This window comes from Oncorhynchus mykiss, chromosome 7 (genome assembly GCF_013265735.2).
Source record: "Oncorhynchus mykiss isolate Arlee chromosome 7, USDA_OmykA_1.1, whole genome shotgun sequence".
In the NCBI taxonomy this organism is placed as follows: domain Eukaryota; kingdom Metazoa; phylum Chordata; class Actinopteri; order Salmoniformes; family Salmonidae; genus Oncorhynchus; species Oncorhynchus mykiss.
The window spans coordinates 17780841-17795976 of NC_048571.1; the positions used below are offsets into that span (position 1 = coordinate 17780841).

Sequence of the window (15136 nt, forward strand, 5' to 3'; positions counted from 1 at the left end):
AGGGAGAGAAGGATAGAGGAAGAGAAGGATAGAGGGAGTGGAGGGAGAGAAGGATAGAGGGAGGGGAGGGAGAGAATGATAGAGGGAGGGGAGGGAGAGAAGGATAGAGGGAGGGGAGGGAGAGAATGATAGAGGGAGGGGAGGGAGAGAAGGATAGAGGAAGAGAAGGATAGAGGGAGGGGAGGAAGAGAAGGATAGAGGGAGTGGAGGGAGAGAAGGATAGAGGGAGGGAGAGAGGGATAGAGGGAGGGGAGGGAGAGAAGGATAGAGGGAGGGGAGGGAGAGAAGGATAGAGGGAGGGGAGGAAGAGAAGGATAGAGGGAGAGAAGGATAGAGGGAGTGGAGGGAGAGAAGGATAGAGGGAGGGGAGGAAGAGAAGGATAGAGGGAGGGGAGGGAGAGAAGGATAGAGGGAGGGGAGGGAGAGAAGGATAGAGGGAGGGGAGGGAGAGAAGGATAGAGGGAGGGGAGGAAGAGAAGGATAGAGGGAGGGGAGGGAGAGAAGGATAGAGGGAGGGGAGGGAGAGAAGGATAGAGGGAGGGGAGGGAGAGAATGATAGAGGGAGGGGATGGAGAGAAGGATAGAGGGAGTGGAGGGAGAGAAGGATAGAGGGAGAGAAGGATAGAGGGAGGGGAGGAAGAGAAGGATAGAGGGAGGGGAGGGAGAGAAGGATAGAGGGAGGGGAGGAAGAGAAGGATAGAGGGAGTGGAGGGAGAGAATGATAGAGGGAGGGGAGGAAGAGAAGGATAGAGGGAGGGGAGGGAGAGAAGGATAGAGGGAGGGGAGGGAGAGAAGGATAGAGGGAGGGGAGGGAGAGAAGGATAGAGGGAGGGGAGGAAGAGAAGGATAGAGGGAGAGAAGGATAGAGGGAGTGGAGGGAGAGAATGATAGAGGGAGGGGAGGAAGAGAAGGATAGAGGGAGGGGAGGGAGAGAAGGATAGAGGGAGGGGAGGGAGAGAAGGATAGAGGGAGGGGAGGGAGAGAAGGATAGAGGGAGGGGAGGGAGAGAAGGATAGAGGGAGGGGAGGGAGAGAAGGATAGAGGGAGGGGAGGGAGAGAAGGATAGAGGGAGGGGAGGAAGAGAAGGATAGAGGGAGTGGAGGGAGAGAAGGATAGAGGGAGAGAAGGATAGAGGGAGGGGAGGGAGAGAAGGATAGAGAGAGGGGAGGGAGAGAAGGATAGAGGGAGGGGAGGAAGAGAAGGATAGAGGGAGTGGAGGGAGAGAAGGATAGAGAGAGGGGAGGGAGGGGAGGATAGAGGGAGGGGAGGAAGAGAAGGATAGAGGGAGTGGAGGGAGAGAAGGATAGAGGGAGGGGAGGGAGAGAAGGATAGAGGGAGAGAAGGATAGAGGGAGGGGAGGAAGAGAAGGATAGAGGGAGAGAAGGATAGAGGGAGGGGAGGAAGAGAAGGATAGAGGGAGGGGAGGAAGAGAAGGATAGAGGGAGTGGAGGGAGAGAAGGATAGAGGGAGGGGAGGGAGAGAAGGATAGAGGGAGGGGAGGAAGAGAAGGATAGAGGGAGGGGAGGGAGAGAAGGATAGAGGGAGGGGAGGGAGAGAAGGATAGAGGGAGGGGAGGAAGAGAAGGATAGAGGGAGTGGAGGGAGAGAAGGATAGAGGGAGGGGAGGAAGAGAAGGATAGAGGGAGGGGAGGAAGAGAAGGATAGAGGGAGGGGAGGGAGAGAAGGATAGAGGGAGGGGAGGAAGAGAAGGATAGAGGGAGGGGAGGAAGAGAAGGATAGAGGGAGGGGAGGGAGAGAAGGATAGAGGGAGTGGAGGGAGAGAAGGATAGAGGGAGGGGAGGAAGAGAAGGATAGAGGGAGGGGAGGAAGAGAAGGATAGAGGGAGGGGAGGGAGAGAAGGATAGAGGGAGGGGAGGAAGAGAAGGATAGAGGGAGGGGAGGGAGAGAAGGATAGAGGGAGGGGAGGGAGAGAAGGATAGAGGGAGGGGAGGGAGAGAAGGATAGAGGGAGGGGAGGAAGAGAAGGATAGAGGGAGGGGAGGAAGAGAAGGATAGAGGGAGGGGAGGGAGAGAAGGATAGAGGGAGGGGAGGGAGAGAAGGATAGAGGGAGGGGAGGAAGAGAAGGATAGAGGGAGGGGAGGGAGAGAAGGATAGAGGGAGGGGAGGGAGAGAAGGATAGAGGGAGGGGAGGGAGATAGAGAATTGTTTTCATTATATGCATTTTATTTTCTTTACCAGTATTCCTGGTAAATGATAAAGCACTAAAAGGGGATCAAGTATATCAGATCAGCAAACAGTGAGCGGACATTTTGTTTCTAACCAATAGCTTTGGCCCACCTGTTGGTAGAGGTTTTCCCAGAAGTCCTGTGTCATGAGTCTGAACAGGGACAGGAAGGCCCAGCCAAACGAGTCGAAGCTTGTGTAGTCGTAGTCTGGGTTCCTGCCTGCCTTAATGCACGTGAATCCCTCTGGGCAGAGCCTGTGGTGAAGACCCCCATTCACAACAGGTCAGCAACCATGTGGTGGTCACTAAACCACAACCACAAGCCACTTGTACAGTACAGAGCGATACAGTGGATACTTACGGTGTCCACTGAGCAGCATTGGTTTTCATTAGATTGACTTAACTGCACTTACACTGAGTGTGATTTCATTTTCTAGGATCAGCCTGACTACATTAACACTATCCACTGTAAGTAGCACCTGTTTTTATAGCACCTGTTTTTATACTTGACAGCATCAAATGAATCAATTCTGCTGAAATAGTATAGTCCTCTTCACTCTCTTTTATTCGCGCCATGTTCTCTATTCTAGTTAGCATGTCGTCAATGCCTAAGTGTTAAGGAAACGAGTGAGTGCGCTTACATGCACACTAATAACTCGATATTAAACTGATTAAGGCAGAAGGCCGAGTAAACACCTTACTCTGCTGATCTTAACCGGCGTCAGGTCAAAGTCAATCAAAGCACCTGGTTTTCCGAGCAGTCTTTCTAATTATTAGGCCATGTAAACAACCTCATTGGTGTTCCAGCTGTGAGTCTGGTCTTTGTATGTACCAGCACGTACATACTGAAAGTATGCATCTTACAAATGTTTTTCACAAACAAACTTCATGTGTCCAAAATCAGAATCAAACAGTCTTTGCAAAAACAACATGTTGTAAAAGCGTTTATCTGCTGATTTTCCAATGTGTCCGTTTAAACATGATTATTAGGTAAATCGCTCAGAGCACGTTAAAGGTTTTAATCAAACTATTATATTCCTCTGTCAAGAAACATATTTATTGTGGCATGTAATCGTGCTCAGTAACTCCGTATGCGTGTTGAGGCTGGGTTGGTGAATGTCATTGGCTATGTAAATAAAGGATGTTGTCAAGTCTCACCCGGCTCCACTGCCATTCCCACAGAGGAGGGCGTCCCTGCGGTTGAGGAGGTAATAGTAATTACCTACAAGGAGGAACAGAGAGAGGAACAATCAGTCAATATGTTGAGGAGCGCTCGAGGAAAGTAGGGAGGCAGGCAGGGAGGAAAGAGAGGAGGGAGGCAGGCAGGGAGGAAAGAGAGGAGGGAGGCAGGGAGGGAGGAAATAGAGGAGGGAGGCAGGGAGGGAGGAGAGAGAGGAGGGAGGCAGGGAGGGAGGAAAGAGAGGAGGGAGGCAGGGAGGGAGGAGAGAGAGGAGGGAGGCAGGGAGGAGAGAGAGGAGGGAGGCAGGCAGGGAGGGAGGAGAGAGAGGAGGGAGGCAGGGAGGGAGGAGAGAGAGGAGGGAGGCAGGGAGGAGAGAGAGGAGGGAGGCAGGGAGGGAGGAGAGAGAGGAGGGAGGCAGGGAGGAGAGAGAGGAGGGAGGCAGGCAGGGAGGGAGGAGAGAGAGGAGGGAGGCAGGGAGGAGAGAGAGGAGGGAGGCAGGCAGGGAGGAGAGAGTGGAGGGAGGCAGGCAGGGAGGAAAGAGAGGAGGGAGGCAGGCAAGGAGGAAAGAGAGGAGGGTGGCTTGAAACTGGATTAGAAGGTTTGAAATTGAGCAAATAATGTTAATGGGTTTTCAAACAGTACAATATTCTGATTAACGAATTAAGCAAACAATCTGCTGTGGCTCAGCTTTGAGTGAAGTAAACAAAATCACTTGATTATATTAATTGTTATTATCATTATATATGACAAAAGGGGGGATGCAACTCAACATTTGAATGGTGTCCGTAATATTCACTGAACAAATATATAAACGCAACATGTCCTATGTTTCATGAGCTGAAATAAAATATCCCAGAAATGTTCCATATGCACAAAAACCTTATTTCTCTAAAATTTTGTGCACACATTTATTACATCCCTGTTAGTGAGTATTTCTCCTTTGCCAAGATAATCCATCCACCTGACAGGTGTGACATATCAAGAAGCTGATTAAACAGCATGATCAATACACAGGTGCACCTTGTGCTGGGGACAATAAAAGGCCACTCTAAAATGTGCACTTGTGTCACACAACGCCACAGATGTATCAAGTTTTGAGGGAGTGTGCAATTGGCATGCTGACTACAGGAATGTCTACCAGAGCTGTTGCCAGAGAATTTAATGTTAATTTCTCTACCATAAGCCGCCTTCAACGTCATTTTAGAGAATTTGGCAGTATGCCCAACCGGCCTCACAACCGCAGACCCCGTGTAAACTTCTTCACCTGCGGGATCGTCTGAGACCAGCCTCTCAGACAGCTGATGAAACTGAGGAGTATTTCTGTCCGTAATAAAACCTTTTTGTGGGGAAAAACTAATTGTGATTGGTTGGGCCTGGCTCCCAAGTGGGTGGGCCTACGGCCCTCCCATGGCTGCGCCCCTGCCCAATCATGTGGAATCCATAGATTAGGGCCTAATTCAGTAAAATCGTAGAAATTGTCACGTTGCTTTTAATATTGAGTTGCAACCCCCTTTTGTCCTCAGAACAGCCTCAACTTGTCGGGGCAGGGACTCGACAAGTTCAACGGCACTTACATATGTTGTCTTTCCCATTAACCGTCTGAATAGCACACATACACAAGCTATGTCTCAAATGTCTCAAGGCTTAAACATGTCTCCTCCCCTTCATCTAAACTGATTGATGTGACATGAATAAGGGCTTTAGCTTTCACCTGGATTCACCTAGTCAGTCTATGACATGGAAAGAGCAGATATCCTTCATGTTTTATACACTCAATGTGTGTGTGTTTATACAGTTGAAGTCGGAAGTTTACATACACTAAGTTGACTTTGCCTTTAAACAGCTTGGAAAATTCCAGAAAATCATGTCATGGCTTTAGAGGCTTATGATAGACTAATTTACATCATTAGCCTATCATCCTTGGAAGAAATTTCCAAATGCCTTAAGGAACCACGTTCATCTGTACAAACAATAGTACACAAGTATAAACACCATGGGACCACGCAGCTATCATACCGCTCAGGAAGGAGACGTGTTCTGTCTCCTAGAAATTAACGTACTTCGGTGCGAAAAGAGCAAATCAATCTCAGAACAACAGCAAGGGACCTTGTGAAGATGCTGGAGGAAACATGTACAAGTGTATATATCCACAGTAAAACGAGTCCTATATTGACATAACCTGAAAGGCCACTCAGCAAGGAAGAAGCCACTGCTCCGAAACTGCCATAAAAAAGCCAGACTACGGTTTACAACTGCACATGGGGACAAAGATCGTACTTTTTGGAGAAATGTCCTCTGGTCTGATGAAACAAAAATAGAACTGTTTGGCCATAATGACCATTGTTATGGTTGGAGGAAAAAGGGGTAGGCTTGCAAGCCGAAGAACACCATCCCAACCATGAAGCACGGGGGTGGCAGCATTATGTTGTGGTGGTGCTTTGCTGCAGGAGGGACTGGTGCACTTCACAAAATAGATGGCCTCATGAGGAAGGCAAATTATGTGGATATATTGAAGCAACATCTCAAGACATCAGTCAGGAAGTTAAAGATTGGTTGCAAATGGGTCTTCCAAATGGACAATGACCCCATGCATGCTTCCAAAGTTGTGGCAAAATGGCTTAAGGACAACAAAGTCAATGTATTGAAGTGGCCATCACAAAGCCCTGACCTCAATCCTATAGACGATTTGTGGGCAGAACTGAAAAAGCGTGTGTGAGCAAGCAGACCTACAAAACTGACTCAGTTACACCAGCTTTGTCAGGAGGAATGGGCCGAAATTCACCCAACTTATTGTGGGAAGCTTGTGGAAGGCTACCCTGTCACGCCCTGATCTTTGTTTTCTTTAATATTTTGGTTAGGTCAGGGTGTGACAAGGGTGGTTGGTTTAGTTTTTGTATTGTCTAGGTGTTTTTGTCCTGTCTAGGGTTTTAGTATATCTATGTTTTTTTTTGTATGTCTAGATATATGTAGGTCTATGGTAGCCTGAATTGGTTCCCAATCAGATGCAGCTGTTTATCGTTGTCTCTGATTGGGGATCCTATTTAGGTTGCCATTTTCCAGTTTGGTTTTGTGGGTTATTGTCTATGTGTAGTTGCCTGTCAGCACTCGTGTTTATAGCGGCACGTTTGTTTAGTGTTCTTCGTTTAAATAAAGAAGAATGTATTCATCTCACGCTGCGCCTTGGTCTCCTCGTTACGACGAACGTGACACACCCGAAACATTTGACCCAAGTTAAACCAGTTAAAGGCAATGCTTTCAAATACTAATTGAGTGTAAACTTCTGACCCACTGGGAATGTGATGAAAGAAATTAAAGCTGAAATAAATCATTCTCTCCACTATTATTCTGACATTTCACATTCTTAAAATAAAGTGGTGACCCTAACTGACCTAAGACAGGGAATTTTTACTAGGATTACATGTCAGGAATTGTTAAAAACTGAGTTTAAATGTATTTGGCTAAGGTGTATGTAAACTTCCGACTTCAACTGTATATTTATATATCGTGCAGAGGTAATAACTCCAATAATATCTCATCATGACCATGACTGGAACACTATGGGGACCGAGGAGGACCACTTCATACCCACTACTGTGGGTGAATGATAGATTGTTGTCAATAGATAATTCACAAAAACAAAGGACGAAAGGAGTAAACATTAAATTATACAAGGATATCAATTAATCAAACCAATGTATCCCCTGAGACTGGAGGTCAATGAGACATATACTGTCTGTTTGGCAGTGTACCAACAGTGTAGGAGAGTTTGACCTGTGACCCTCTGGCCTTGATTACTAAAAACTGCTGGCTGCAGAGAGATGGAGAGGCTTACTGGAACTCTCACCCAGCTAACTGCTACACCTCCCTCCCAGACCTCTGTGACTCACATCCTCCATTACTCTCTCCATCTTTCCATCTCTCACTCAAATAGATTTATTTGCATGACATTGCATCAGTTCCATCGTCATTTCCCCCTGTTTTCTCTATCTTCTCTCTCCTACTCTCTCTCTTTGTAAATCTATTTCCTCTTTATCTTAGACCCTTTTCACTCTACCCTTTCTCTCTTCTTCATGTATCTCCTCCTCTGTTTCCACCTTGTCCCCTCTCTCCCCATGACATCAGTGTCATGTGTTGCTGCTCTGGTCTGTGTGCCCACCTGCCTGCCCGTCTGCCGCACCCAACCAGCGGCCAGTGACAGCCTCCTCTCTCTCTCTTTCTCTCATAATGTGCCTGTTTTCTCACACACAGACAGGGTGTAGGAGGGGATGGGGGGTGGAGGGGGTTGTTGTGGGCGATTATCCACCACATTTGCCACAATTCCCCACCAATCACTGTCACTCTTTATCACGCTGCTTCACAGAAAGTGGGCAGGGCATGGGCTGTCTGGTTTTATTTCACGGAATAGGAAGTCTGTCTGAGTAGTGTGACTCAGATACTGTCTAGAGGTAGAGAACTTGACCCTCATTACCCCAGTGCCCCTGCAGACAAAACAAGCACTTAGCTTACTCTCATCGTTGATGTACTCAGTCCAGTTTACGGAGCGAGTGACGTTGAAATCAGTGCCATTGAAATCCGTTCCATTTATGTTTGGAGTTCCCAGAGTTCTGTTCAGGTGGTTGTCGGGGATCGTGTCATTGACGAGGTTGCGGATACACTTCTGCCTCAGGTTTCCCATGAAGAGCTGCAGGCCAATCAGGGCGAAGACGCTGAGACAGAAAACGGTGAGGATCATGACGTCGGAGAGCTTCTTGACCGACTGGATCAGAGCACCCACGATGGTCTTTAGTCCTGCAAGGGAGGGACGACGCACAGTCCTGGTTAACAGCTCCAACTGGTTAATAGAACATATACATAATACAGTATAGAAATATAGTATAGAAATGCTAAGGTATATAGGAATGCTTCAGCCCCCAATGATAGCTAGCAAGCAGCATAGGAGATCCATATGTCCAGTTTCTGTATGGCATTCATACAGGAGCCAGTTGAGGTATAGGCTGATCCTTTTTTCTCATGGATCTCTCCAGAGATGGTGTTGTTGGTGTTTACCCAGTTCATAACACACTTAGATGAACCCCTAGCAAACTGTCTACACAGAAAGTCTGTTTGTTGATAATCAAATTCTCTTTCTGAATAGACTCATATCACTACAGATATCGTATCATATTCATATCATTACTTAGTGATCTGAACAGCAATGTAATAATGACGTAATGGACAAATTGCGATCATTCATTTTGATAGGGACCAAGTGTGTTGGGGTTTTAGTGATGCTAAGCAGATGCTAAGCTACAGGACTGTTTTTCTAGCACAGATTGGAATATGTTCTGGGATTCTTCCGATGGCATTGAGGAGTACACCACATCAGTCACTGGCTTCATCAATAAGTGCATCGATTATGTCGTTCCCTCAGTGACCGTACGTACATACCCCAACCAGAAGCCATGTATTACAGGCAACATCCGCACTGAGCTAAAGGCTACAGCTGCCGCTTACAAGAAGTGGGACTCTAACCCGGAAGCTTATAAGAAATCCCGCTATGCCCTCCAAAGAAACCATCAAACAAGCAAAGTGTCAATACAGGACTAAGATCTAATCATGATACTCTGGCTACGACGCTCGTCGGATGTGGCAGGGCTTGCAAACTATTACAGACTACAAAGGGAAGCCCAGCCGAGAGCTGTCCAGTGACACGAGCCTACCAGACAAGCTAAATTACTTCTATGCTCGCTTCGAGGCAAGTAACACTGAAACATGCATGAGCGCATCAGCTGTTCCGGACGACTCTGTGATCACGCTCTCCGCAACCGATGTAAGACCTTTAATCAGGTCAACAATCACAAGGCCGCAGGGCCAGACGGATTACCAGGATGTGTACTCCGAGCATGCTCTGATCAACTGGCAAGTGTCTTCACTGTCATTTTCAAACTCTCCCTATCCAAAGTCTGTAATAACGACATGTTTCAAGCAGACCACCACAGTCCCTGTGCCCAAGAACACTAAGGTAACTTGCCTAAATGACTACCGACCCGTAGCACTCATGTCTGTAGCCATGAAGTGCTTTGAAAGGCTGGTCATGGCTCACATCAACACCATTATCCCAGAAACCCCAGACCCACTCCAATTTGCATACCACCCCAACCACCCTTTCACACCTGGACAAAAGGAACACCTATGTGAGAATGCTATTCATTGACTACAGCTCAGCGTTTAACACCATAGTGCCCTAGAAGCTCATCTCTAAGCTAAGGACCCTGGGACTAAACACCTCCCTCTGCAACTGGATCCTGGACTTCCTGACAGGCCGTCCCCAGGTGGTAAGGGTAGGTAACAACACATCCGCCACGCTGATCCTCAACACAATGGCCCCTCAGGGGTGCGTGCTCAGTCCCCTCCTGTACTCTCTGTTCACTCATGACTGCACGGCCAGGCATGACTCCAACACCATCAATAAGTTTGCAGATGACACAACAGTGGTAGGCCTGATTGCTGACAATGACGAGACAGCCTATTGGGAAGAGGTCAGAGACCTGGCCGTGTGGTGCCAGGACAACAACCTCTCCCTCAACATGATCAAGACAAAGGAGTTGATTGTGGACTACAGGAAAAGGAGGGCCGAGCACAAACACATCACCAACAAACTAACAAGGTCAAAGCACACCAAGACAGTTGTGAAGAGGGCACGACAAAACCTATTCCCCCTTGATACACTGAAAAAATTTGGCATGGGTTCTCAGATCTTCAAAAGGTTCTACAGCTGCACCATCAAGAGCATCGTGATGGGTTGCATCACTGCCTGGTACGGCAACTGCTCGGCCTCCGACTGCAAGGCACTACAGAGGGTAGTGCACATGGCCCAGTACATCACTGGGGCCAAGCTTCCTGCCATCCAGGACCTCTATACCAGGCAGTATCAGAGGAAGGACCTAAAAATTGTCAAATACTCCAGCCACCCTAGTCATAGACTGTTCTCTCTGCTACAGCACGGCAAGCGGTACCAGAGTGCCAAGTCTAGGTCCAAGAGGCTTCTAAACAGCTTCTACCCTCAAGTCATAAGACTCCTAAACATCTAGTCAAATGGCTACCCAGAATATTTGCATTGCCCCCCCCCCCCCCCTCTTTTACACTGCTGCTACTCTCTGTTATTTTCTATGCATAGTCACTTTAATAACTCTGCCCATATGTATATTACCTCAATTACCTCGACTAACCGGTGCCCCGCACATTGACTCTGTACCGGAACCCCCTGTATATAGCATCGCTATTGTTATTTTTCTGCTGCTCTTTAATTATTTGGTATTTTTCTTAAAACTGCATTGTTGGTTAGGGTCTTGTAAGTAAGCATTTCACTGTAAGGTCTACCTGTTGTATTCGGCACATGTGACAAATAAAATTCGATTTGATTCGATTTGATTTGAAAGCGGGCTGATGTAGGTTGAGCTTAGCGACCCCCACTAATCAGGGGGTCAATGATGTGATTGGTTGGTCCATGAAACCGAGAGATGACAACTTTGTGAGAGTGTGTGTCATGGCAATGCCTAGCATCACTCTAGTACAACCCTATTCAACAACCACCATACACAGTGAACAAGACATACATGCAACTTAGAACAAGGACAGAGGGGGAACCCTAGACACAAATGCTCACCACACAAATTAGAATTTTTGCAATGTCTCATGCATAAAAAAGCAAACAAATCATAAATATCCTACCTAATTTCCCCAAAGGGCAAGATAGCAAAGAAAGAGAATTACAGGAAGAAAGTGAAAGTAATGTCATGTGTCTAAAAGCATGGAATCTTTTCCATCTCGATGGAGTGGGCCCAGATTCCTGCTTTTACTGGCCTGTGGAAAGGCAGCGTGACAGAGGCAACAACGCTACGCTAAGCTAACGTGAGATGAGCAGTTACTGTATCTCGGATGGAGCGAATTAGCCATTAGCCGTTAGCTTATAGCCTTGTTGCTAGCATTTAAGCATTTAACCTTTAACCTCTGACCTGGGCTCTCTCACCTGGGATGACTGATATAGTTTTGAGCGCTCGGAGAACCCTGAAGGTTCTGAGGGCCGAGACATTACCCAGGTCCACAAACTCTGTCACATATCTGTAAGGGAAGGCAGCAGGGGGAGGTTTGGGGGAGGGAGGAGGAGCGAGGGAAGGAAGGGGGAAGTCACACAAACGGACAGGACAGACACCATGACAACACAAGGGGTTGGGGGGGGGGGGGGGGGGGTCGACAAACATCACAAACAAAAGACATCTTGGCTGACGGGTGAGAGAGCAGACACAGGTTCTTACCTGGGATTACCGAGATAGTTTTCAAAGCTCGCAATACTCTGAAAGTGCGCAGAGCTGAAACATTGCCTAGGTTTACAAACTCTGTTACATACCTGCAGGATTAAATGCACAGTTAAAAATCTGCATTGTACACTGACATACTTGCAAATGCACACACACACACACGTACAGACGCAGGTACACACATACGCGCACATGAATACACCAAGTACACACTTTCACAGTAGAATTCATTCGATCAAATGCACTACACCATAAACATAGGAGTACATTAGATATCATACATACGTTTCGAGAAAGATCATTTGAAAAATACAATTTTATTGAGTAAACGTAGTTAATGGATTCTTTTCATTTTGAAGAGAGATTAAAATGTAATGAATTGATGGCCCTTTGTTAAAGTAACAATAGAAACGTAACAAACTAAGGTTGCGCCATTAGATTAGGGGTGGGGTCGCGAGAACAAAATAAACAGGGTCCCCAGAAATTCTGGCAAAAAAAAATGGGGTCCCCGCTGAAAAAGTTGGAATGCCACCGGTCTAGAGCGTTGAGTGTGGTGACACTGCTCTAACCTCTGTGTCCTGACAGACCTGACAGACCTCTGTGTCCTGACAGACCTCTGTGTCCACACTTTAAAACCAGTCCTTCCAGTTACATGGCAGAAGTAGAATATACACTGACTGTACAAACATTAAGGACACCTGCTCTCTCCATGACATAGATTGAACAGGTGATTCCAGGTGAAAAGTTAGGATCCCTTATTGATGTCACTTGTTAAATCCACTTCAGTCAGTGTAGATGAAGGGGAGGAGACAGGTTAAAGAAGGATTTTTAAGCCTCGAGACAATTGAGACATGGATTGTGTATGTGTGCCATTCAGACGGTGAATGGGCGAGCCAAAATAAGTGCCTTTGAACGGGGTATGGTAGTAGGTGCCAGGCACACCGGTTTGTGTCAAGAACTGCAATGTTGCTGGGTTTTCCACGCTCAACATGGGCCAGCATTTTGAGCGTGGGTGGGGGTGGGGGTGGGGGGGGGGAGCAACTGAAGGTGTTCCTCATGTTTGGTATAGTCAGTGTATATTGATATTTGGATTAGTGACATGAGTTGCAGTTTTGTAGTGAAGTGTTATATTAATGATATTTATTTTAATCTACGCTGGTTAGGAGGAATACAGACATCAGTCCTAGGTAATAATGCATCAATGCCTCATAATATCCTATTCTATTGACCCTAGCTGGAAATATAAGTCATACAGACATCTGTGGTATTACTTACGCCATGGAGATTACCATGAAGTCCAACCAGTTCCATGGATCCCTGAGGAAGGTGAACTTCCCCACACAGAACCCCCTCGCCAAGATTTTAATGAGAGACTCGAATGTGTAAATCCCTGTGAACGTGTACCTGATCAAACCAAGAGAGAAAGGCATCATGATGGTTGCTATGGAAGTCAACAACAACAGCCCTATTCAATCAAAACCTTATGCCTGTTTTCCGGGGCTGGACCAAAACAACACTATTTGTCCTGTGCCAGTGTCGGCTCTGTTCCAATTTTGATACCAAGATAACAATTGTAAGTGTTACGCTAGTGTGGATATCAGTGGAGGCTGCTGAGGGGAGGACGGCTCATGATAATGGCTGGAGCGGAGCGAATGGAATGGCATCAAACACATTGAAACTATGTGTTTGATGTATTTGATACCATTCCACCTATTCCTCCAGTCATTACCACCAGCCGTCCTCCCCAAATAAGGTGCCGCCAACCTCCTGTGGTGGATACTGGAGCATAGCCAATGTTTGAATTGTCATGCTAATTCGTTTCTTTTGGTTTCTCACAGTAAAACTTCCTGAGATTACTTGAGCCCAAACGCAAATACGCATTCTCACACTGGAAACAGGATTGTATCTTTGTCTTACCAAGGAAGCTATAAAAACTGGTGTCAATTGAATAGGGTAACAGCCAATAATAAATAACCGACAGGAATTAAATCTAGAATATAAGTTACTTACTCAACATTCTTGGCCCAGTCCGGGGGGTTGCTCAGAGTCATAAAAGCACAGTTGGTCAAAATGGTGAACATGATTAACATGCTGAACAACGTACAGAGACACAAGTCAAGGAAAGAACCCAACACGTTCAGAGACACATGTAAAGCAATGTGACATCAAGGCTAACTAATAAGGAGGACTAAGCCCAGAGTGTTCCGTGACCATAGGCATTTACCAGGAAAACTCTATGCCCTATACAGCCTAGAAATATCGACCCAGAGTTTTTTCTTGGTCAGGTCACATGGTCACAAACCACTCAGGGAACCCTCTACCATAACATATTTTCAAAGCCAACATACAATTTAGTCACATTTCTCTCACATACACCTGTACATGCTCCATATGACACCAAACTTGGCCATAATTATTTCAATCCAAGCCTTGATATAGATGTGAAAGGATATGAGTGTACTAAAACTGCAATTGCTATTCTCCGTAGAGGATTGAAGGGGCTTAGGATGTAACAGGCAGGAGTGGCGTTGAAACGGAATATTGCCTTGTCGCGATTCAACACTATAAATGTCTGAAAGAGAGAGTGAAAGAGAGAAATACAGAGAGAGAGAGAGAGAGAGAGAGAGACAGAGTGAAAGAGAGAGAGACAGAGAGAGAGAGACAGAGAGAGAGAGTGAAAGAGAAAGAGAGACAGAGAGAGGCAAAGAGAGACAGAGAGAGAGAGTGAAAGAGAGAGAGACAGAGAGAGGCAGAGAGAGACAGAGAGAGGGACAGAGAGACAGAGACAGAGAGAGAGTGAAAGAGAGAGAGAGTGAAAGAGAGAGAGACAGAGAGAGGCAAAGATAGACAGAGAGAGAGTGAAAGAGAGAGAGTGAAAGAGAGAGAGACAGAGAGAGGCAAAGAGAGACAGAGTGAAAGAGAGAGAGACAGAGAGAGAGAGAGACAGAGAGAGAGAGTGAAAGAGAGAGAGACAGAGAGAGAGTGAAAGAGAGAGAGACAGAGAGACAGAGAGAGAGAGTGAAAGAGAGAGAGAGAGAAAGAGTGAGAGAGAGAGAGAGAGAGAGAGAGAGAGAGAGAGAAAGAGTGTGAGAGAGAGAGAGAGAGAGATAGGGAAAGAGTGAGAGAGAGAGAGTGAAAGAGAGAGAGTGAGAGATAAAGAGAGAGAGAAAGAGTGAGAGAGAGAGAGAGAGAGAGAGAGAGAGAGAGAGAGAGAAAGAAAGAGTGAGAGAGAGAGAGAGAAAGAGTGAGAGAGAGGCAGAGAGAGAGAGAGAGAGAGAGAGAGAGAGAAAGAGTGTGAGAGAGGGAGAGAGAGAAAGAGAGAGAGACATGACATGAGATAATAAGTAGAACATCTCGACTGACTATGGAACTAAGACTACAAGAAGTGACTGTGAGTGTGAAACACACCCATCCCAGCTGTGTACACCACCACAGCACCAAGGCAAGGCCAGGACATTGTCCACCGCTGTTGATG

At 46.7% G+C, this 15136-nt stretch overlaps 1 protein-coding gene across 2 annotated transcripts in view; it reads right to left on the reverse strand.

The window, feature by feature from the left end:
- LOC110527420 (sodium channel protein type 2 subunit alpha) overlaps positions 1-15136 on the reverse strand; it is a 48326-nt gene that overhangs the window by 25515 nt on the left and 7675 nt on the right. Inside the window, exons 3-9 of one of the 2 annotated variants that reach the window (XM_036982843.1) lie at positions 14115-14233; positions 13672-13761; positions 12937-13065; positions 11373-11464; positions 7871-8152; positions 3343-3406; positions 2298-2439 (exon numbers count right to left, since the gene is read on the reverse strand). In XM_036982843.1, the coding sequence (XP_036838738.1) occupies positions 2298-2439; positions 3343-3406; positions 7871-8152; positions 11373-11464; positions 12937-13065; positions 13672-13761; positions 14115-14233 (918 nt within the window). Of the gene's footprint in view, positions 1-2297; positions 2440-3342; positions 3407-7870; positions 8153-11372; positions 11465-11658; positions 11751-12936; positions 13066-13671; positions 13762-14114; positions 14234-15136 lie in introns of both variants that reach the window. The other variant, XM_036982844.1, reaches the window with a different exon arrangement.